Genomic DNA, 23,390 nt, shown 5'->3' on the forward strand with positions numbered 1-23,390 from the left:
GACTGGAAGGAGGCAAAGAGCCAGAGTAAAGGGGAACTTTTCTGGTTGGCTGCCAGTGACTAGTGTTCGACGGGGTTTGGTGTTGGGACTGCTTTTTGTGTTGTATGTCAATGATTTCGATGATGGCTTTATGGCCAAGTTTGCTGATGGTTCAAAGATAGGTGGAGACACAGGTAGTGTTGAGGAAATAGGAAGTCTGCAGAAAGACTTGGATGGGAGAATGGGCAAAGAAGTGGCAGATGGAATACAGTGTAGGGACGTGTATGGTCATGCATTTTTGATCGAAGGAATAACATTATTTTCTAAGGAAGAAACTTAATAAATTGGAGTTTTGAAGTTAAAGTAAATTTATTATGAAAGTACATATATGTCACCATATACAACATTGAGATTGATTCATTTCCTTGTGAGCAATTCACAGTAAATCCAAGAAACACGATACAATCAATGAAAGATCACACCCAACCTAACAGGATAGACAAACAACCACTGCAACACCAACAAAAAAATGAACCATGCAAATAAAAGAAGAAAAAAAAATTGAATTGACTTTGTTTCTTACATCCTTCACAGACATGAGGAGTAAAAGTCTTTACGTTACATCTTCATCTAAATATGCAATGTGCAATCAGTAATTTATAGAACAGTCAAATCAGTGTGTTAATCAGTCTGATGGCCTGGTGGAAGAAGCTGTCCCGGAGCCTTTTGGTCCTGGCTTTTATGCTGCGGTACTGTTTCCCAGATGGTAGCAGCTGGAATAGGTTGTGATTGGGGTGACTTGGGTCCCCAATGATCCTTCTGGCCCTTTATATAAACTATAAGTATTGAGATCATGAGATGATTGAAATGAGTCCTCAGGTTGTGGGAACAGTACAGTGATGGGGTGAGTGAAATTATCCAAACTGGTTCAAGAGCCTGATGGTTGAGGGGTAATAACTATTCCTGAAGCTGATGGTGCAGGTATTGAGGCTCCTGTATCTTCCTGATGGCGGCAATGAGAAGAGAGCATGACATGGGTGGTGGGGGCCCTTGCTGATGGAAGGGAATCATGATTGATGATGCAAAGGGAGTTGGGAGTTCCCGTGCAGGATTTCCGAAAGGTTAACTTGCAGGTTGAGTTGGTGGTGAGAAAGGCAAATGCAATGTTAGCATTCATTTTACGAGGACTAGAATACAAAAGCAAGGATGTAATGTTGAGGCTTTATGAAACATTTGTCATCAATTTGCTCTAACTATCTCTCCATTTTGAGGCCTTCTGTTGGTCGGGGTTGACCATGTCTAACAGTAAAACGGTATGCAAGCCTGGGCTGTTCGCTATGGAGAACTTGCGGCAGCCTCCCCCTCTCCATTTGAAAGGAACAACGAGACCAATACAGTCTGGCACCAGCGGTGTTGCAGGAGTTGCCAGTCAGTGTTGAACTCAACATAGGATTGCCTTAGGGACTCCAGCTCTGTGTTTAGGGTTGAGTGGGTGCAGCCACAAGGCAGTGGAGGTTTGAGATCAGGCTTTCCCTTCTTCTTCCTGTACTGCCAACCATGGCTGATGAGCCCCTTCTGCCCAAATCTATCTATATTGTAACAGTAATCTTTATTAATGTTGTTGCAAAACAAATGTCATGCATATGTCAGTGATAATAAACCTCATTCTGAAAACGCTGGAGGAACTCAGAGGGTCAGGCAGTGCCTATGAGGGAAGTGGATAGTTGATATTCCTGCCTCCATAGGTGCTGCCACTTGCTGAGTCCCTCCAGCTTTTTGTGTGTGTTGCCTCACGCACACTCAGTGTAAAGGAGGCCACATTGCAGGAACCTCGTGCAGTTGAGTCTGGTGGAGATGCAGGTGAAGCTCTGCCTCACCTACAAGGGCTGTTTGAGACCCTGAGATTTGGCAAACAGCTCCCAGCATGGTCAAGCTCGTATAATCCTCGTAACTGCCTGGGAACTGATAAACCTCATTCTAGAGTTGCCCCACATGAGTCCATCTACAGACTGCTGAGATAACACTCTCAAAACCATGTCCTACAGATCATGTGTCAGTCATGGTTCAATTCCTGGCACTGTCTGTAAGGAGTTTGTACGTTCTCTTCATGATCGCCGTGGGTTTCCTCCCACAATGCAGAGACATGCAGATTAGTAGGTCAATTGGTCACGTGTAATCAGACAGTGTAGGCTGGTTGGATAATGGAACTGCACTCCAAAGCACCGAGCTGTAATAGTGTCACACTAGCTGCTGCACTACCGTGCAGTATCTTTACATTAAATAATATAAAATTGTCTAAAGCCACAGGGTCTAGGTGCACGGTCAGAAATAGGGAATCTGAGCAAATTACCCAGAGGGTGGTGGAGACAGACACCTTCATGATGAATGGTGAACAGCTCAATCCCGTGCTAGTCACTGGGATAGTATAGATAGGTCACGTAGTTGTGATGGTCTGAAGGGCCATTTCTGTGCTGGATTGGTTTGTTGTTGTGTGTACTGAGGTGCAGTAAGAAGCTTTGATTAGCACGCCATCCATACAGATAATTTCATCACATCAGCGTAGCCGAGTGGTTAGATTAACACTTTACCGCACCAGGACTGGGGTTCAATTCGCGCCACGGTACGGTCTGTAAGGAGTTTGTGCGTTCTCCCCTTGTAATGCACGGTTCCTCTGGTTTCCCCCCACAGTCCGAAGAAGTGCGGTATGTGGGTTAATTGGTCGCATGGCAGCGCGGGCTACCGTGATGTAACTCTAAATAAGAGTTGATACAGTGGTGAGTGGGGACTATATCGTTAACATTGACTCTAGACCCCATGACGGTTCACAGGAACATGGTAAATGTGGGCAAGGAAAGCCTGTCCCTGTTCTCCCTCAACTGGTGAGTCGGTGCCTCTCTCTGCTGAACTAGCACAGAGCAGCAATGGTTCCGGGTACTGTGGGACCTCCGACGTCCATGAAGATCAGTGAACGCCTGAATTGGCTGAGCCCGGAATGACAATGAGGGCTGGAGGAGGAGGGGTTGGGATGGGAGAAAGAGCGGGGAGAAGTAATGAGGAGGGTGCGAGGTGGGAGGGGTGTTAAAAGAATGAGGGAGTCACTGAACTGGCCATTGTACCACAGTGAAGGCGATGCCCCCTCGGAATCGCAGGCGGCCGGCAAGCTACGATGGGGGCGCATGCGCAGTTACGGAGACTCCAGCCTCACGTTGAGGCGCCTGCGCAGTGGTTGACTAAGGCGACCAGGTCCGGATCCCGACGCAGGCGTACTGGGGCCGCGATCCCGAGAGCGGACGTGAGGCCTCGGGCCTGACGGAGGGGCTCCGAGCGGAGAGGGCAGGAACCGGCAGATTGGTGCAGGGCCGGGGTGAGGGACCGGCAGGTTGGTGCAGGGCCGGGGTGAGGGACCGGCAGGTTGGTGCAGGGCCGGGGTGAGGGACCGGCAGGTTGGTGCAGGGCCGGGGTGAGGGACCGGCAGGTTGGTGCAGGGCCGGGGTGAGGGACCGGCAGGTTACTGTGGGCCGGGGTGAGGGACCGGCAGGTTAATGCGGGGCCGGGGTGGGGGACCGGCAGGTTAATGTGGGCCGGGGTGAGGGACCAGGAGGTTAATGTGGGCCGGGGTGAGGGACCGGCAGGTTAATGTGGGGCGGGGCGAGGGGGGAAGAGGGATCAGGAGGTTGGTGAGGGGGAGGGGGTAATGGGAGAGATGTTGTTGGGGTGGGGGGTGAAGGCGTAGGGTGGAGAGAGTAGAGGCGGGGATAGGGCTGGGGAGATGGAATGGAGGGGATCAGGAGAGGTCAAAGAGGTGGGAGGGAATGGTAGGGAAGGGAAGGGAACTAATCTTTCCTAACAACTATCCTCTGCTCCTGCCAGCCACAACACTGATTTGCACAGGAAAATAGCAAGAGCAATTCCGCCCCTCCAGCCTGTCCCACCTTTCAACGACTGATTTATGGTGCTTCTAGCCCTCCCCTGCCAGTTCCTGCTGACCCTCTAGCCCTTGATTCCTCCAGACATTCCTCTATCCCCACCTGTATGCTGTACAGATGTATCATGGAAATCAGTCCGACTGGTTGCATCATCGTCTGGGGGGGGTGGGGGGCACTGCACAGGAGCAGAAAAAGCTCCAGAAAGTTGTCAGCTCAGCTAGTTCCATAATGGGCACTTGCCTCGCAAATATTGGAGATGTCTTCAAAAGGTCATGCCTCAGAAAAGGTGGCATTCATCATTCAGGACCCCCAGCACCCAGGACATGCTCTCTTCTCATTGCTGCCATCAGGGAGAGGTACAGGAGCCTGAATAGACACACTCAATAATTCAGGAATATCTTCCCCTCTGCCATCAGATTTTTGAATGGACAATGAACCCATGAATACTACCTAACCATTTCCCCTTGTTTTTGCACTGCTTATTTATTTCTTTGCATGTATTTATTGTAATTTATAGTTTTTATGTATTGCAATGTACTGCTGCCACAAAACAACAAATTTCACAACATATGCCAGTGACGTTAAACCTGATTCAGATTTTAACATTTTATCCAGTGACCTAAAACAAAATTTATATTAAAAATCTAGGGTGCCTAAGACTTTTGCACAGTGCTGTGTTTATTACCTGGGCTATACAATACATGCATTTTGATTTATATTTATTAACTTGTGGCAATATTATATTTTTTGTGCTGTGTGTGATATGTCTTGTTGGCACATTGGGGTCTGGAGGGGTGTTTTGTTTGGTTGTAGATATGTACAGTCAGATGACAATAAACTTGAACTTATTTTGTGTTATTTATTCTTTTTGTGCCGTATCAGATCCAGAGTAACAAATATATAATTTCCCTTTATACTTGTGACATTAAACAATCTTGAATCTATTCCCACCTTAAGTTATATCTGGTCTCTACCACCCTCTGTTAAAAGGTCAGGGATGGCTCTGGGTCCTGTTTGGATTTCCATGTTTGTCCATGTGCTGATTGTCCCTAGGGTTCTGGAATGATTCAGATGCCCGTTCTGAATGACCCATTGGCTTTGTATGTCTCCCCCTCCCCCACTGCAGGATGACTTCCTTTGGCTGGAAGAGGAAGGTTGGCGAGAAGGTGTCGAAGACGGCCTCCCAGGTCTTTGAGGCGGCTGTGGAGGAGGATGGTGGATTGGTGGACGCTGACGTGGATTGGTTGCACGCTGCAAAGCGTCGGCGGGAGACACTGTTGGAGGACTGTGCTGTGAAGAGCAAGAGACTAAAGGATGAGGGGGCCTTCCTGTCGGAGAGCGGCAGGTGAGCGGGGTTTGGGCGGGATGCTGTCTGAGAGTATGGAAGAGCCCTGATTGGTGAGGGTGCCCTGACTAGATGGGATTGAATATTGAAAGGCTTATATGGAGCGGATGCGGAGAGGATGTTTTCTATAGTGGGGGACTTGAAGACCAGAGGGCGCAGCCTCAGAATAGAAGGATGTCCCTTTTAGAAAGTCAAAAGTTCAAAGCAAATTTTACTATCAGAGTATATGTATGTTCCCATATACAACTCTGAGACAACACGAGTGGATCTGCAGATGCTGGAAATAAATTAAAAAAAAACAAAAACACAAAATGCTGGCAGAACTTGGCAGGCCAGACAGCATCTATGGGAGGAGATAGTGACAACATTTCGGGCCAAAACCCTTCATCAGGAGTGATGGGGGTAAGGTTGGAATTGGAGCAAGGGGTGGTGAAGTCGAGACGGTTAATGTCCCAATAGCATTAATGTCCCCACTCTGAGATTCATTTTCCTGCGGGTATACTCAGCAAATCTATAGAATAGTAACTATGACAGGGTCGATGAAAGATCAACCAGAGTGCAGAATGTAAATAGTGAAAAAAAGGATATCATAAAGTATCAAGAGTCCTTAAAGTGAGATCATACAAACACAGAAAGCCTACACACAATACAGTCCCTTCGGCTCACAAAGTTGTGCTGAACATGTCCTTACCTTAGAAATTACTAGACTTCCCCATAGCCCTCTATTTTTCTAAACTCCATGTACCTATCCAAAAGTCTCTTAAAAGACCCTATCGTGTCTGCCTCCACCACTGCTGCCGGCAGCCCATTCCATGCACCCACCACTCTGAGTAAAAAAACTTACCCCTGACATCTCCTCTGTACCTACTCCCCATCACCTTAAACCTGTGTCCTCTTGTGGCAACCATTTCAGCCCTGGGAAAAAGCCTCTGACTATCCACACGATCAATGTCTCTCATCATCTTATACACGTCTATCAGGTCACCTCTCATCCTCCGTCGCTCCAAGAAGAAAAGGCCGAGTTCACTCAACCTATTCTAAAAAGGCATGCTCCCCGATCCAGACAACATCCTTGTAAATCTCCTCTGCACCCTTTCTATGGTTTCCATATCCTTCCTGCAGTGAGGATAATTGGTTGTGGGAACATCTCAATAGATGGGCAAGTGAGTATAGTTAACCCCTTTGTTCAAGAGCAGAGCTGAGGTGGAGTTTCTTCAGCCAGAGGCTGATGAATCTGTAGAGGCCAAGTCATTGGGTATATTTAAAGTGAAGGTTGATAGACTCTTGATTAGTCAATGGCAAAGGCAGGAGGAGAGTGAGGTTGAGAGGGATAATAAATCAGGTGTGGTGGAGAAGGCTGAATGGCCTAATTCCATTGTCTTGTGGTCTTATTCAAGAGGTCATGGTCCATACGGCACAGAAACAGGTGTAAGTGGTCTATACGGATCAAGATATCCCATCCAAACTAGTCTCCTTTTGTTGGCCTGACAGCATAACACTGTTACAGCATCAGTATCCCAGGCTCAATCCCTGTTGCCACCTGTAAGGAGTTCTGGCATTGTCCCTGTGACCGAAGATGCACCGTTTATGGTTAGTGAGTTGTGGACGTGCTATGCTGGTGATGGAAGCATGGTGACATTTATGGACTGCCCCGAGCATATCCTCTGACTATGTTGGTCATTGACACTTTATCAGTTGCCACGCAAAGATCAGGCGCTTTGGTTTCCTTCCAAGGTGTATGTGTTAATAGGTTAATTGGCCACATGAATGTAATTAGGTTGGGCCAGAAGGGCTGCCTGTCTCTCTGTTTAGAGCAGAGCATGACCTTCTGCCCAACGAGCCACACCGCCCAGCAACTCACCTATCACAGGACAACTTACAATGACCAATCAACCCTCCAACCAGAATGTCTTTGGTCTGTGGGAGGAACCTGGAGGAAACCCACACGCTCACGGGAAAGTGTGCAAATGTTTGAATTGAGCTGTAATAGCATCACACTAGCAGTTGCACTACTGTGCGTTATCTCTACATAAAATAATATAAAATTGTCTAAAGCCATAGGGTCTAGGTGCACGGTCAGGAGAAATCAAGAATCTGAGCAACATTACCACCCAGAGGGTGGTGGAGACAGACACCTTCATGATGAATGGTGAACAGTTGAATGCTGTGCTGGTCACTGGGAAAGTATAGATAGGTCACGTAGTTGTGATGGGCTGCAGGGCCATTTCTGTGCTGGATTGGTAGATTGGTTTGTTGTGTGTACTGAGGTGCAGTGTGAAGCTTTGATTTGCATGCCATCCATACAGATAATTTCATCACATCAGCATAGCCGAGTGGTTAGATTAACACTTTACCGCACCAGGACTGGGTTCAATTTGAGCTGCGGTACGGTCTGTAAGGAGTTTGTGCGTTCCCTCTGTGGAACATGTGGGTTTCCTACAGGTGCTGCAGTTTCCTCCCACATTGCAAAGATGTGTGGGTTAGTAGGTTAATTGGTTGCATTGGTGTAATTGGGTGAGAAAGGTCTCTTACTGTGCCGTATCTGTAAATTAAAATTAAATCAGTACTCTGAGGTAGTACAAGGGGATGCAACAACAGTATGCAGGATAATGTGTTATAGTTACAGAGAAAGTGCAGTGCAGGCAGACAGTAAAGTGTAACAAGGTACGTGAGGTGAGAAGTCCATTTTATTAGGGGACTGTTCAGTAGACATAACAGAGGATTGAGGCTGTCTTTGGACCTGGTGGTTGGTGTTTTCAGGCTTTTGTATCTCTGCCCGATGGGTGAAGAGAGAAAGTCCAGGGTGGGTGTGTTCTGTAATTATGCTGGCTGCTTTACCAAGGTAATGAGAAGTGTAGACAGAGTCCATGAAGGGGAGGCTGGTTTCTGTGATGTGCTGAGCTATGTCCACAACTCTCTGTAGTTTCTTGCAGAGCAGTTATCATACCAAGCCATGAACATGTAAGTAGTGGGCATGCTATGTTGGGACCGGAAGCTTGGCAACACGTGCAGGCTGTCCACAGCACATCCTTGGATTGTGTTGGTTGTTGATGGAAAAGGAGAATTTCACTGTATGTTTTGATTTACATGTGGCAAATAGACTTCTAACCAAAACCAGGATGAGGTAGGATATTACTCCCATCCTAGCTGCACTGCATTGCCTTCCTAATCTTTTAGAATTGATTTTAACATTCTCTTACTTGTTTTTAAAGCTTATAATGGTCTGGAACCGGAGTACATCACAGAATCACTTTAGTTTTATAATCCTGCTCAAGCTCTCAGGTCTTTTGAGGGAGATAGGTTAAATTTAAGAGACCGACGGAAGAAGACTCTTGAGCTCAAGCAGGATTATTAAAGATATTGGCAGGTCAGCACATCACTCCTAAACTGTGGAACTCAAAACTATAAGGGATGCAGACTCAGTTGACACTTTGAAACTCTAGCTCTGAACCTATTTAGCCGGTAACATTTTTATCTTTTCAGAATCTATAGTTAGGGGGTCAGACAGGTAATTCTGTGGACGCAGGAAAGAAACTCAGGTTGTAGTTTGCATCCCAGGTACCAGGGTCCGGGATGTTTCAGATCGCATCCAAGATATCCTGTAGTGGAAGGGAGAACAGCCAGAGGTCATGGTATGTATTGGCACCAATGACATAGGTAGGAAAAGGGAAGAGGTCCTGAAAAAAGACTACAGTGAGTTAGGAAGGAAGTTGAGAAACAGGACTGCAAAGGTAGTAATCTCGGGATTACTGCCTGTGCCACGTGATAGTGAGAATAGGAAAAGAATGAAGTGGAGGATAAATGTGTGGTTGAGGGATTGGAGCAGGGGGCAGGGATTCAGATTTCTGGATCATTGGGACCTATTTTAGGGCAGGTGTAACCTGTACGTAAAGGACAGGTTGCAGTTGAATCCCAGGGGGACCAATATCTTGGCAGGAAGATTTCCTAACGCCACTGGAGAACTATTGGGGGGTGGGAACCGAACTGAAAAGACTGGGGAAGAGGAGGTTGGCTCACAAATAGAGAAAGACGGTGTGAGAGGGAGGATAGGCAGGTGATAGAGAAGGGACGCGCTCAGACCGAAGGTTTAAGATCTGTCTATTTTAACGCAAAGAGTGTTGTGAACAAAGCGGATGAGCTTAGAGCATAGATCAGTACTTGGAGATACGACGTGGCCATTACAGAGACTTGGATGGCTCAGAGACAGGAATGGTTACTTCAAGTGCTGGGTTTTAGATCTTTCAGAAAAGGCAGGTGGGGGTGTAGCACTGTTGATCAGAGATAGTGTCACAGCTGCGGAAAAGGTGGACGCCATGGAGGGATTGTCTACGGAGTCTCTGTGGGTGGAGTTTAGGAACAGGAAGGGGTCACTAACTTTACTGGGTGTTTTTTATAGGCTGCTCAATAGTAACAAGGATATCGAGGAACAGATAGGGAAACAGATCCTGGAAACGTGTAATAATAAGAGTTGTTGTGATGGCAGATTTTAATTTCCCAAATATTGATTGGCTTCTCAATGGGTTTAGATGGTGTGGAGTTCGGTGTGTGCTGGAAGGTTTCTTGACACAGTATGTAGATAAGCCTACAAGAGGAGAGGCTGTACTTGATTTGGTACTAGGAAAGGAACCTGGTCAGGTGTCAGATCTCTCAGTGGGAGAGCATTTTGGAGATAGTGATCACAATTCTATCTCCTTTACAATAGTATTGGAGAGTGATAGGAACAGACAAGTTAGAAAAGTGCTCAATTGGAGTAAAAGGAATTACTTGGTTATCAGGCAGGAAATTGAAAGCTTAAATTGGAAACAGATGTTCTCAGGGAAAAGTATAGAAGAGATGTGGCAAATGTTCAGGGGATATTTATGTGGAGTTCTGCATAGGTATGTTCCAATGAGACAGGGAAGATATGGTAGGGTATAGGAACCGTGGAGTACAAAGGCTGTAATAAATCTAGTCAAGAAGAAAAGAGAAGTTTACAAAAGGTTCAGAGAGCTAGGTAATGTTAGAGATCTAGAAGATTATAAGGCTACTAGGAAGGAGCTTAAGAAGGAAATTAGGAGAGCCAGAAGGGGCCATGAGAAGGCCTTGGCGGGCAGGATGAAGGAAAACCCCAAGGCATTCTACAAGTATTTGAAGAGCAAGAGGATAAGACGTGAAAGAATAGGACCTATCAAGTGAGACAGCGGGAAAGTATGTATGGAACCGGAAGAAATGGCAGAGATACTTAATGAATACTTCACTTCAGTATTCGCTATAGAAAAGGATCATGGTGATTGTAGTGATGACTTGTAGCAGACTGAAAAGCTTGAGCATGTAGATATTAAGAAAGGGGATGTGCTGGAGCCTTTGGAATGCATCAAGTTGGATAAGTTGCCGGGACCGGATGAGATGTACCCCAGGCTACTGTGGGAGGCGAGGGAGGAGATTGCTGAGCCTCTGGCGATGATTTTTGCATCATCAATTGGGATGAGAGAGGTTCCGGAGAATTGGAGGGTTGCGGATGTTGTTCCTTTATTCAAGAAAGGGAGTAGGAAATTATAGACCAGTGAGTCTTACCTCAGTGGTTGGTAAGTTGATGGAGAGGATCCTGAGAGGCAGGATTTATGAACATTTGGAGAGGTATAATATGATTAGGAGTAGTCGGCATGGCTTTGTCAAGGGCAGGTCGTGCCTTACGAGCCTGAATGAATTTTTTGAGGATGTGACTAAACACATTGATGAAGGTAGTCGTAGATGTAGTGTATATGGATTTTAGCAAAGCATTTGATAAGGTACCCCATGCAAGGCTTATTGAGAAAGTAAGGAGGCATGGGATCCAAGGGGATGTTGTTTTGTGGATCCAGAACTGGCTTGCCCACAGAAGGCAAAGAGTGGTTGTAGGGTCATATTCTGCATGGAGGTCGGTCAGCAGTGGAGTGACTCAGGGATCTGTTCTGGGACCCTTATTCTTCGTGATTTTTATAACTCAGCTGGATGAGAAAGTGGAGGGATGGGTTCGTAAGTTTGCTGATGACACAAAGGTTAGAGGTGTTGTGGATAGTGTTGAGGGCTGTCAGAGATTACAGCAGGACATTGATAGGATGCAAAACTGGGCTGAGAAGTGGCAGATGGAGTTCAACCCAGATAAGTGTGAAATGGTTCATTTTGGTAGGTCAAATATGATGGCAGAATATAGTATTAATGGTAAGTCTCTTGGCAGTGTGCAGAATCAGAGAGATCTTGGGGTCTGAGTCCATAGGACGCTCAAAGCAGCTGCGCAGGTTGACTCTGTGATTAAGAAGGTGTATGGTGTATTATCCTTCATCAATTGTGGAATTGAATTTTGGAGCCGAGAGGTAGTGTTGCAGCTATATAGGACTCTGGTCAGATCCCACTTAGAGTACTGCGCTCAGTTCTGGTCGCCTCACTACAGGAAGGATGTGGAAACCATAGAAAGGGTGCAGAGGAGATTTACAAGGATGTTTCCTGGATTGGAGACCGTGTCTTAGGAAAACAGGTTGAGTGAACTTGGCCTTTTCTGCTTGGAGGAATAGAGGATGAGAGGTGACCTGATAGAGGTTTATAAGATGATGAGAGGCATTGATCGTGTGGACAGTCAGAGGCTTTTTCCCAGAGCTGAAATGGTTGCCACAAGAGAACACAGGTTTAAGGTGCTGGGGAGTAGGTACAGAGGAGATGTCAGGGGTAAGTCTTTTACTCAGAGAGTAGTGAGTGCGTGGAATGGGCTGCTGGCAATGGTGGTGGAGGTCGATATGATAAGATCTTTTAAGAGACTTTTGGATAGGTACATGGAGCTTAAAAAAATGGAGGGCAATAGGTAAGCCTAGTAATTTCTAAGGTAGAGACATGTTCAGCACAAATTTGTGGGCTGAAGGGCCTGTATTGTGCTGTAGGTTTTCTATGTTTAAGAATCACTTTATTGCCAGTCTGTAAAACATACTAGAATTGATTGTTGTTCAGTTTTAAGCATAAAACCCAAGACAATACCATTACAGACAACACAATAGCAACCAACAATTTACGAAACAATTGAGCAATCAACAACTAGCAGAACACAATGTCAATAATGAACTTAAACTAAATGTGAACTTATGAACAGACTCAGTAATTATCAACAGGACAAGGAGAACAGGAAAGGCCATTTGATGATGTGCAGGGACAGTTGGGTTATTACTTTGGATCGCTACAGGAAAGAAGCTTCGGAGATGATGTGTAGTCCTGGTGCTAATGGACTTGTAGCATTTGTAGCTAATGGACTTGTAGGACTGATGCCAATTTGGGAATAGGTGACTGCTAGTTATGCAGGAGTCAGCAGTAAATTTTTCAGCTCTATTTTTTGCTCTGGCCATAAACAGGTCTTCTAATGTCAGTAGCTGACAGCCAATGATCTTCTCTGCTTAGTGGATCACTCACTGCAACCTGGACTTGGAGAGGGAGGAGGCAACGGGAAACCATATGGTGATAGAGGTGGTCACAACATTCAATGATGGCTGAGTAGAAATTCATCAGGGTAAGCCCTGAGATCTGTAGTTTCCTCAGCTGGCATAGGAAGAACAGTTTGTGCTGGGCTTTCCTAGTGATAAGTGTAATGTGCTTGTCTCATTTAAACTGGTAATGGTAGACTGACTTGACCAGACACAGCCTGACCAGTAATTTCTAATGGCATGGCAGGTAGTATTGTTGACAGAAGTCAATCCTCATTTCTAATGTCCTGATAGTATTAAGCTCCAAGTTGTTACAAGCACACCATGCTGCCAGGTGGTCTGCCGCTCTTTGAAAGCATGTCTCATTATTATTAGAGAGGAGACCAACTATAGTCGATCATCTGCAATCTTTAGGATTTTAATGGATTTGTCTATGGGTACAGTCGTTTGTATAAAGTGAGAACAGGAGGGGTGAAAGAACATAGCCATGGGGAGAGCCAATGCTTATAGACATTACATTGGATTGGACAAGTAGGAGCCCAGCCTTACATTCTGCTTCCTTCCTGTCAGGAAGTTCGTAATCCACTGACAGATACTGCAGGGTAGAGCTAGCTGGGTTACCTTGCTTTGGAGCAACTCTGGAACAGTAATGTTGAAGATGGAGCTAAAATCCACAAACAAGATCCTCACATAGGTGTTGGGGGGAGTCCAGATGTTGAAAAAATGTAATGTAGGCACATCCTCAACTGAGCAATTTGCTCTACAAGCATGCCAGTGGGTCAAGAAGAGGATCAGTAATGGACTTAAGGTAGGCCAACATCAGATGTTCAAAGATTTTTATAACTACTGAAGTCAAGAGCGACCGCCTATTATCATTGTCCAATGAACTTGTCTTTCTTGGGAGCTGGAATGATCATAGCAATTTTAAAGCAGATCGGAATCCTACACAATTGGAGGGAGGTGTTAAATACGTCAGTGAAAATAACTGCCTAGGAGTACAGGTGAGACACCAACAGGTGTCTTTAGGTGGGATGGAAGGAGGGGGCTGGGCTGAAGAAGGTGCATGTGCTGGAATGAAGGGGGGATAGTGACATTGGAGCACTTGTGAAAGGGAGGTTTGTTTGTGGGGCTCAGCACTTCAGGATCAGAGGAATTGAGAAGCAGTAGATGTTGATTGCCCTCATTAATTTGGCAATAAAACTGAGCTGATTGGCCAAGGTAGGGGAGGAGGAGATTTGTGGGCCCTTCTGTTTGAAGTTGAACTCCAGACAGCACTGCTATTTGTCTCTCTCTAGCCAGTCCTCGTAAGTGTCTTTTTACCACTTTCAGAACTTAATTAAACTGGCGTTTTGCAGAGCTATATTCCATTTCTGCTTCCAGACCTGTAGGCAGGATCTTTTGCAGATCTGAGAGTCGTCAACTCCTTGGTGAACCGTGGCTGGTCATTGTTGTACCTCTCAGTGATCTTTTCAGGAAGACATACTTTTATTTATTCCCTCCACTATTGATGATGCTCTCACCTCCATTTCCTGTATAATCACGCTCAGCCCATCTTCCTGTTGCCTGAACAATGATAGTTCTTTTTGTCCTTGCCTACTACCCCATCAACCTCCAATCAAACACGTTATCCTGTTCAACTTCTGCCATCTTCAAAGGGATGCTACCACTAAGTATATCCTTTATCTCCCTATTCCCCCCCCCCCCCCCCGTTTTCTGCAGGGATTTCTCTCTCTGCGGTTCCCTTGTCCATTCGTTCCCTCCCCACTAATCTCCCTCCTGGCACTTAATCTTGCAAGTGGCCTAAGTGCTACATCTGCCCATACACCACCTCCCCCACATCCATTTAGGGCCCCAACCAGTCCTTCCAGGTGAGACAACACTTCATCTGCAAATCTGCTGGGGTCATCTGTTGTGTCCAGTGCTTCCGATGTGGCCTCCTCAGCATTGGTGAGACTCATTGCCTCTGCACCATCTATCAAAAGTGGAACTTCCCGGGGGCCAAACGTACTAATTCTGATTCCCATTCCTGTTCCAACATGTTAGTCCATGGACTCATCTTGGCACAAGAAGAGGCCACTCTCAGGGTAGAGGAGCAACATCTTAGTCTGGATAACTTCCAACCTGATGGCATGAATATCTGTTTCTCCTTCTGGTGAACATTGTTTGCATAAAAATGCAGTATAAGTCAGTTGTTATTATTCTCCTTGTCTCTGCTGTTCTGTGCTATGCATTCTATCATATACGGGTGTTCCAGCAGAGGGAGTGTGTGCTCCGTGAAGCAGAATGCACCCAGAGGAAGGGCAGTGAATGAAGAATGCCCCACAAGTCTTTCTATAGATATCCTTCCCTTCAGCTCAAGTTTGTCCCAGCTGTCTATGCAGCAACAAATGCTTGAAATTTTGCCGTATGCTTTGGAACATGGAACATAGAACAGTATAGCACAGGAACAGGCCCTTCAGCCCACAATGTTGTGCTGAACCAATTACATTAGTAATCAAATAGCCAGCTAATCTCTTCTGCCTACACCCAGGGTCACCGACATTTTTTGCACTGTGGACCGGTTTAATATTGACAATATTCTTGCGGACTGGCCGGTGGGGGTGGGGGGGGGGTCGTTGTGGGTGTTAATATCAACCAGAATATAGGTGGTAAGTCAACTATATGTCACTTATAAATGGCTAATACACTCAATTTTGTTTCCAAAACGGCTTATCTAATGAATTTAATATTAAACACTCAGCGCATATTTTCCTCATATGAACATATAAAATCATTGCAACACACCAGTGAGAGGACAAGGGCCGGAGGTCTGCATACCAGGGCCACAGCAGGAGCAGTCCAGAGAGAGGGACTGACTGAGCGCAGAGTGTGACAGGGCGGGTGCCCGCCCCTCCCCCCTATAGGTAGGTAGGATCTAACGGCCGACAAAAGTTTGGCTCGAGGGATGACTTTCAGTAGATGGCAGCGAGGTAGCTGCCCTGCTACTTACGAAATCCTGAGCCTGAATTAGGTCGTCTGCAAAAATTTTAGTACCAGGTTCCCCACGAATATTTGGTGTGCTAAACAGGTTTAGCCCATCTGTCCACGCTCCAGGCCGGTAGCAATGGCACTTCTCGCCGGCCACGCAAGGCCGCCGGTTACCCAAGGCCAACCAGTGATCCACGGTGCGAGGATCAACTGATGACTTACTGACGTCCTACACAAGGGCACCCAACTGATGACTTCACATGCGTAATGACCTCGCGTGCATTCAGGTTCAACAATGGATGTGACAGGGAATGAGGAAAGTTGCAGCTGACTTGTATCGTTTCATATCGACAAATCATATCGTTTCCTTGCGGCCTGGTACTGATCCCCGGCCCGGTGGTTGGGGACCACTGGCCTACACAATTTCCATATCCTTCTATTTTTCACATCTAAACATTTAAAAGTCTCTAAAGTGTCTGCCTCTACCACCCAGGCAGAATATTCTAGGCACTCACCACTCTGTGCAAAAACAAAAAAAGACCCCCCCCCCCCCCCCCCCACCACCACCTTTACATCTCCATAGGACTGCAAGATATAGGAGGCCATTCAGCCCATTGAGTCTATTTGTCATTCTATCGTGGCTGATTTATTATCTCTCTTAACCTCATTCACCTGCATTCTCCTCGTCACCTTTGATGTCCTGACAAATCAACAAAGCGTCAACCTCTGCTTTAAATATATTCAGTGACCTGTCCTCCACAGCCGTCTGTGCAATGAATTCTGCAGATTCACCATCCTCTGACTGAAGAAATTCCTCCTCAACTGCAGGGGTTCCCGACCCGGTGTCCACAGAACCCCCTTGGTTAAGGGTAAGGGTCCATGCCATAAGAAAGGTTTGGAGCCCCTGCTCTAGAGGCTGTACCCTCTTGTCTTGGACTTGTGCAATACAGGTAACATCCTTGCCACATACTAACTAGACCTTTCAATATTCAATAGATTTTAATGAGGTTCTCACCCCCCCACCCCCCATTCTTCTAAACTCCTGCAAGTCCGTCCAGAGCCATCAAGTGCTCCTTGTATGTTAACCCTCAGCATCACATCCCTGCTCTTGTATTCTGGCCTTCTCAAACTGAATGCTAACATTGCTTCTGCTTCCTTACTGACTCAACCTGCAGGTTAACCTTTAGGAAATCCTACACAAGGACACCGAAGTCTCTTTGCACCTCAAATAATCTACACTTTCATTTCTTCAACCAAAGCGCATGACCATACACTTCCCTGCACTATATTCTATCTGCCACTTCTTTGCCCATTCTCCCATCGAAGTCCTTTTGCAAACTTCCTGCTTCCTCAATATTATCTTTGTATTGTCTGCAAGCTGGGCCACAAAACCATCAATTCCATCATCCAAATCATTGACATACAATGTAAATAGAAGCGGTCCTAATAACGACCTTTGCAGAGCACCACTAGTTATTGGAAGCCAAGAAATGACTCCCTTTATTCCTACTCTTTGCCTCTTGCCAGTCAGCCAATATTCTTTCCAAGCCACAGGGTCTCCTTTGAAATTACGCCCTCTGGTAATGTTGCTGGGGTGATGGTTGGTGCAGATACAAGTTAGGTCAAGTCACTTTTTATTGTCATTTTGACCATAACTCTTGGTACAGTACACAGTAAAAATGAGACGTTTTTCAGGACCGTGGTGTTACATGTAAAAAATACGATAGAGGTATTTAAAAGACTCAGGAATGTGCAGAGAATGAAGTGATATGAACATTGTGAAGGCAGAAGGAATTCATTTTGTTACACATTTAATTTCTAGTTTATTATCAGTGACCTGCATTGTGAAGTTTGTTGATTTGTGGCATGATGGTGTAATACCTAAATATTATAAATGACAAAAATATACAAGTAATGGAGAAGTGGAGCAGAGAGGTACCATTCATGGCAGAGGGCAAGAAGCTCTTCCTAAAATGTTGAATGTGTGTCTTTAGGCTTCTGTGCCACCACTGTGATGGTAACAATGAGAAGAGGGTGGTATCGCCTTTTGAAGGTGTCAGTGGTGGGGAAGGTTGTACCCATGATGGATCTGACTTAGTTCACACTCCTCTGCGGCTTCTTGCGATCCTGTACATTGGTTCCACCATAGCAGACGGTGATGCAACCAGTCAGTATGCTCCACACGGTACATCTGTAGTAATTTGTAAGAGTCTTTGGTGATTTATCAAATCTTCTTAAAATGCCGGACCATGCATATCTGTAGGTGCATCATTCTACAGATGCGCAGTAGAGAGCATCTCAACAAGGTGAGTCACTGCTTGGTATGGAAACTGCGCTGTAGTGGACAGGTAAGCTCTACGAATCGTATCACTGGCACTAGCCTACCTGCCAGCATGGATATACAGTGGCATTCAGAAGTTTGGGCACTCCTGGTCAAAATTTCTATTACTGTGAATAGCTAAGCGAGTAAAAGATGACCAGATTTTCAAAAGGCATAAAGTTAAAGATGACACATTTTTTTAATATTTTAAGCAAGATTACTTTTTAATTTCCATCTTTTACAGTTACAAAATAACAAAAAAGGAAAAGAGCTCAAAGCAAAAGTTTGGGCAGCCTGCATGGTCAGTACTTAGTAACACCCCCTTTGGCAAGTATCAAGCTTGTAAACACTTTCTGTCACCAGCTAAGAGTCTTTCAATTCTTGTTTGGGGGATTTTCGCCCATTCTTCCTTGCAAAAGGCTTCTGGTTCTGTGAGATTGTTGGGCCGTCTTGCACTGCTCTTTTGAGCTCTATCCACAGATTTTCGATAATGTTTAGGTCGGGGGATTGTGAGGGCCATGGCACAACCTTCAGTTTACAATATAAGGCCAAAACATGATGGATCCACACCTGTGCTTAACAGTTGGAGAGATGTTCTTTTCATGAAATTCTGCACCCTTTTTTCTTCGAACGTACCTTTGCTCATTGTGGCCAAAAAATTCTATTTTAACTTTGTCAGTCCACAGGACTTGTTTCCAAAATGCATCAGGCTTGTTTAGATGTTCATTTGCAAACTTCTGAAGCTGAATTTTGTGGTGAGGATGCAGGAAAGGTTTTCTTCTGTTGACTCTTAAATGAAGGTCATATTTGTGCAGGTGTCGCTGCACAGTAGAACAGTACACCACCGCTCCAGAATCTGCTAAATCTTCCTGAAGGTCTTTTGCAGTCAAATGGGGGTTTTGGTTTACCTTTATAGCAATCCTACGAGCTGTTCTCTCGGAAAGTTTTCTTTGTCTTCCGGGCCTCAACTTGATCTCCACCGTTCCTGTTAACTGCCATTTCTTAATTACATCACGAACTGAGGAAACAGCTACCTGAAAACGCTTTGCTATCTTCTTATAGCCGCCTTCTGCTTTGTGGGCATCATTTATATTAATTTTCAGAGAGCTAGGCAGCTGCTTAGAGGAGCCCATGGCTGTTGATTGTTGGGACAAAGTTTGAGGAGTCAGGGTATTTATAAAGCTTTGAAATTTGCATCACCTGGCCTTTCCTAGTGATAACTGTCAACAAGCCATAGCCCTAACAAGCTAATTAAGGTCTGAGACCTTGGTGAAAGTTATCTGAGAGCTCAAATCTCTTGGGGTGCCCAAACTTTTGCATGGTGCTCCTTTCCTTTTTTCCCCACTCTAAAATTGTACTAAACAAAAATAATACACTAATCTTTCTTAAAATGTTGAAAAGAATGTGTAATTTTTAACTTTGACTCTTGGAGATCAGTTCATCTTCTACTCACTTAACTATTCACAGTAACAGAAATTTTGACCAGGGGTGCCCAAACTTTTGCATGCCACTGTATATCCAGAAAGGTGCTGGAAAAAGGCCAGTAGTGTCATGAAGGGCCCACCGTTCATAGACTGTTTGTCCCACTCCCATCAAAGAGGAGGCTATGTATCATTCAGGCCCGGCCGTCAGATTCAGAAATAGTTCCTTCCCAAGCAGTAAGGCTGATCAACACCTCCATCCACCAATTCCACTGCTCACCTTATGTACAGACACTCCTGTGCTTAGCATCACTTTATGGACATACAATCAATCTATGTACATAAGCTATCTTACATATTTATAATTATTGTGTTTTTTATTATTTGCTCTATAACTTGTGCTTTTTTTACTGCATTGGATCTGGAGTAACAATTATTTTGTCCCCTTTACACTTGTGTTTTGTCCACGTGCACATTAAATACACTCTGCAATGTGTTGTTTTTGCCTCAACAACCAACACAATTTGAGGACGTTCCGGGGGCAGCCCACAAGTGTCACCATGCTTCTGGCGCCATCGTAGCAGCTTACTAGCCCCAACCTGTATGTCTTTGGAATGTGAAAAGAAGCGAGCGCCCGGAGGAAGCTTACTTGGGTATGGGGAGAACGTACCAACTGCTTACTGACAGCACTGGGAAATGAATCCAGGCGCCTGCCACTGTAATAATGTTATGCTGACCTCCATGCTACCGGCTGCCCAGAAGAGCTGTGCAGTGTGGCATGGGACCCCTGCCCTGGACTGGATGATGAGGAGAGTGAAATCCATGTGGATTTCAGTTGGATAAAGCCTCTGTGAGATTCTGAAGCTGGATCTAAGGGACAGGATGTCAATCCTGAACAAGCTCTGGCCTTGCCCTGGTCCCTGACTGGACTACATTAGGTAATGGGATGACTGGAGGAAAGGTTTCCCGCATTCAGACGATTGACTAATAGCAACATCTGTTTTAGGATTGTGTGGTTTGGCCCAATAATGAATATTGTGTTTAGAAATAAGACTGGTTCTAATATGTTTAAGTTTATTGTATTATTTACTTTTATCTTTGACATCTGTAAGCAAGACCAAAACAGAATCATCTCACCAGAACTAGAAGACAAGAGTCACTCTATATGACGTATAGAATTTGGCCATTCGGTCCATCGAGTCTGCTTCACCATTCCATCATGATTGATTTATTATCCCTTTCGACCCCATTCTCCTGCCTTCTCCCCATAATCTTTGATGCTTTAATCAAGAACTTAACAACATCCCCTTTAAATATACCTGATGATTTGGCATCCAAAGCCATTCGTGGCAATGAATTTCACAGATTCACCACCCTTTTGCTAAAGAAATCCTTTCTTACCTCCATTCTAAATGGACTTCCCTCTATTTTGAGGCAGTGCCTTCCCCCCCAATCCCGGTCCTAGATTGCCCACTGTAGGAGACATCCTCTCTGTGTCCGCTCTATCTAGGGCTCTGCCATCATTCTTCTAAACTGCAGTGAATACTGGCCCAGGGTCATCTGTAATCTTTAAGAGATACTCTATGATGGCTTCTTGCTCTCTGTGGGTACAGGATTAGGTGTGGTGGCGAAGGATGTTTTCAGTTCCCTTGTCTGGTTTGCAGACTGTTGTGGTCCTCTGGCGGCTTGCTACGCCCCCAGTGACAGGTCATTTGGACGTGGTCTAGCTGACCCTGCGGCTTTTGGCTCATGTAACACACTCAAAATGCTGGGGGCTCTTGGCAGGTCAGGTAGCATCTGACAAGGAATAAACAGGCGACGTTTCAGGCTGTGACCCTTCATCAGGAAATGAAGGGGGAAGAGGCCAGAATAAGAAGGGAAGGTATACAACAGGGCAGTGACATATTTGTCTAAAGTTCAAAGTAAATTTATTATCAAAGTACATACAGGGCACTATATACAACATTAAGATTCCTTTCCTGTGGGCATACTCAATAAATTCAAAATAGAATAACAGCCATAATAGAACCAATGAAAGACCACACCAACTTGGGCATTTGACCAGTGTGCAAAACAATCAAACTGTGCAAATATGAAAAAAGAAATAATAATAAATGAGCAATAGACATTGAGAACATGAGATGAAAAGTCCTTGAAACTGAGTCCATAGGTTGTGGGAACGTTTCAGTGATGGGCAAAGTGAATATGAGTGCAGTTATACCCTTTGAATCAAGAGCCTGATAGTTGAGGGTAATAAGCTCCTGAACCTGGTGGTGTGGGTCCTGAGGCTCCTGTACCTCCTTCCTGATGCAGCAGAGGAAGAAGAGAGCATATCTGGGTTGTGGGGTTTTTGATACTGGACGCTGCTTTTCTGGGACAACATGTTTGTGTTTAGTGTGCTCATTACCTCTTCTGCTTTTTATACCTCTCCATGGATGATACCTGACCTGCTGAGTTCCTCCATCATTTTGTGTCTGTTGTTCCATATTTCCAGCACCTGCAGAATCTCTTGTGTTTGTAATTTACCTCTTGGCTCAAGATAGTGGTGTGGAGCGAATCTGTTGCAGTTGTTGTCCCTGCATGCATTGAGGCAGACTCTGTGCTGAAGTTAGAGTGGGTACTGGTAGGAACCTTAGGTGTCCCAAAGCAATATACTAGTAATTAGTACTTCAGGTATTCCTGTAGTGTATACTGTGGCCACTTTATTAGATACCCCCAGTACCTAACAAACTGGCCACTGAGTATATGCTTGTGGTCTTCTGCTGCTGTAGCCCATCCACTGCAAGGTTCATGTGCATTCTGAGAAGCTCTTCTGCACACCACTTGTAATGTGTGGTTATTTGAGTTACTGTCACCTTCCTGTCAGTTTGTACCAGTCCAGCCATTCTCCCCATTAACAAGGCATTTATGCCCACAGAACTGCTGCTCACTGGATGGTTTTGTTGGGTTTTTTTTGCACGGTTTCTCTGTAAACCACCTCGTTTGGCACAAATAATCATTCCAAAGTCAAAGTCACTTAGATCACATTTCTTCCCCATTTTATGTTTGGTCTCATCAGGAACTGAACCTCCTGACCATATCTGCATGCTCTTATGCATTGTGTTGCTGCCATATGATTGGCTGAATAGGTATTTGCAGAGTCAGGATGCTACTAAACTGGAGATGGCAGAAGAGGTTTACAAGCATGTTGCCAGGACTCGAGCGACTGAGCTACAGAGAGTGGTTGTGCAGATTGGGGCTTACTTTGGAAAGTAAGCCAAAGAAGGGTGGCCTTAGTGAATTCTGTAAAAATAATGAGGGGCACAAATAGAGTGAATGAGCAGTCTTGTCCCCGGGGTTAGAGAATCAAGGACCAGAGAGCACAGGTTTAGGGTGAGAGGGGAGAGATTAAATAGGAACTTGAGGGGGAGTGTTATTACACAGATATTGAATATTTTTGTAATTAGTTTGTTATTGTCGCATGTACCAAGGTCCAGTGAAAAGCTTGACTTGCATACTCTTCATACAGAAGTTATGCACAGTGTATTCAGCAGGCCTCTAAGAAGACCTCAGCCTTGTAGTGGGGTTTGGAGGCTCACATGTCACAATGACCCAGAGAGCTATGTTGGCTGGAGTTGGGATCTTGTGCGTGGGCTCTTGGTAGGGTCACACATGCCAAACAGTTAAAAGGTAAAGGTTAGACTAAGAGTGGTCCACTATTCCTCCAGGTTTGGGGATTCAGCTCAGGGCCAACAACCCTGATGGGTCAAAAAGCAATTGTTATGGAAACAGTAATGAAGAATCCTTCTATACAGAGAGACGGAGGATCTTTATCACTGCCCTAAATGCAGTGGTATAACGGGCAGTGAGCATTCAGCTAGAACAAATAACAATAACAATTGAGAATAAAGTGGAAAACCTACTAAAAAATGCAGTGCAGGTAAACAATAATATAAAAGATTGTAGTGGAGTAGATTGTGAAAGCCAGGAGTTAATCTTATCATACAAATGTCTGTTCCAGAGAATTTACAT

At 45.2% G+C, this 23,390-nt stretch overlaps 1 protein-coding gene across 4 annotated transcripts in view; it reads left to right on the top strand.

Annotated features, from left to right (window-relative positions):
* Window positions 1-3,200: 3,200 nt before the first annotated feature.
* ttc33 (tetratricopeptide repeat domain 33) overlaps window positions 3,201-23,390 on the top strand; it is a 74,364-nt gene continuing 54,174 nt past the window's right edge. The window contains exons 1-2 of one of the 4 annotated variants that reach the window (XM_059974268.1): window positions 3,201-3,358; window positions 5,032-5,250. In XM_059974268.1, the coding sequence (XP_059830251.1) occupies window positions 5,033-5,250 (218 nt within the window). In that variant the 5' untranslated portion in view covers window positions 3,201-3,358; window position 5,032. Of the gene's footprint in view, window positions 3,359-3,427; window positions 3,487-3,585; window positions 3,612-5,031; window positions 5,251-23,390 lie in introns of those variants that run through there. The other 3 variants (XM_059974269.1, XM_059974271.1, XM_059974270.1) reach the window with 3 other exon arrangements.

This window comes from Hypanus sabinus, chromosome 7 (assembly GCF_030144855.1).
Source record: "Hypanus sabinus isolate sHypSab1 chromosome 7, sHypSab1.hap1, whole genome shotgun sequence".
Lineage (NCBI taxonomy): Eukaryota > Metazoa > Chordata > Chondrichthyes > Myliobatiformes > Dasyatidae > Hypanus > Hypanus sabinus.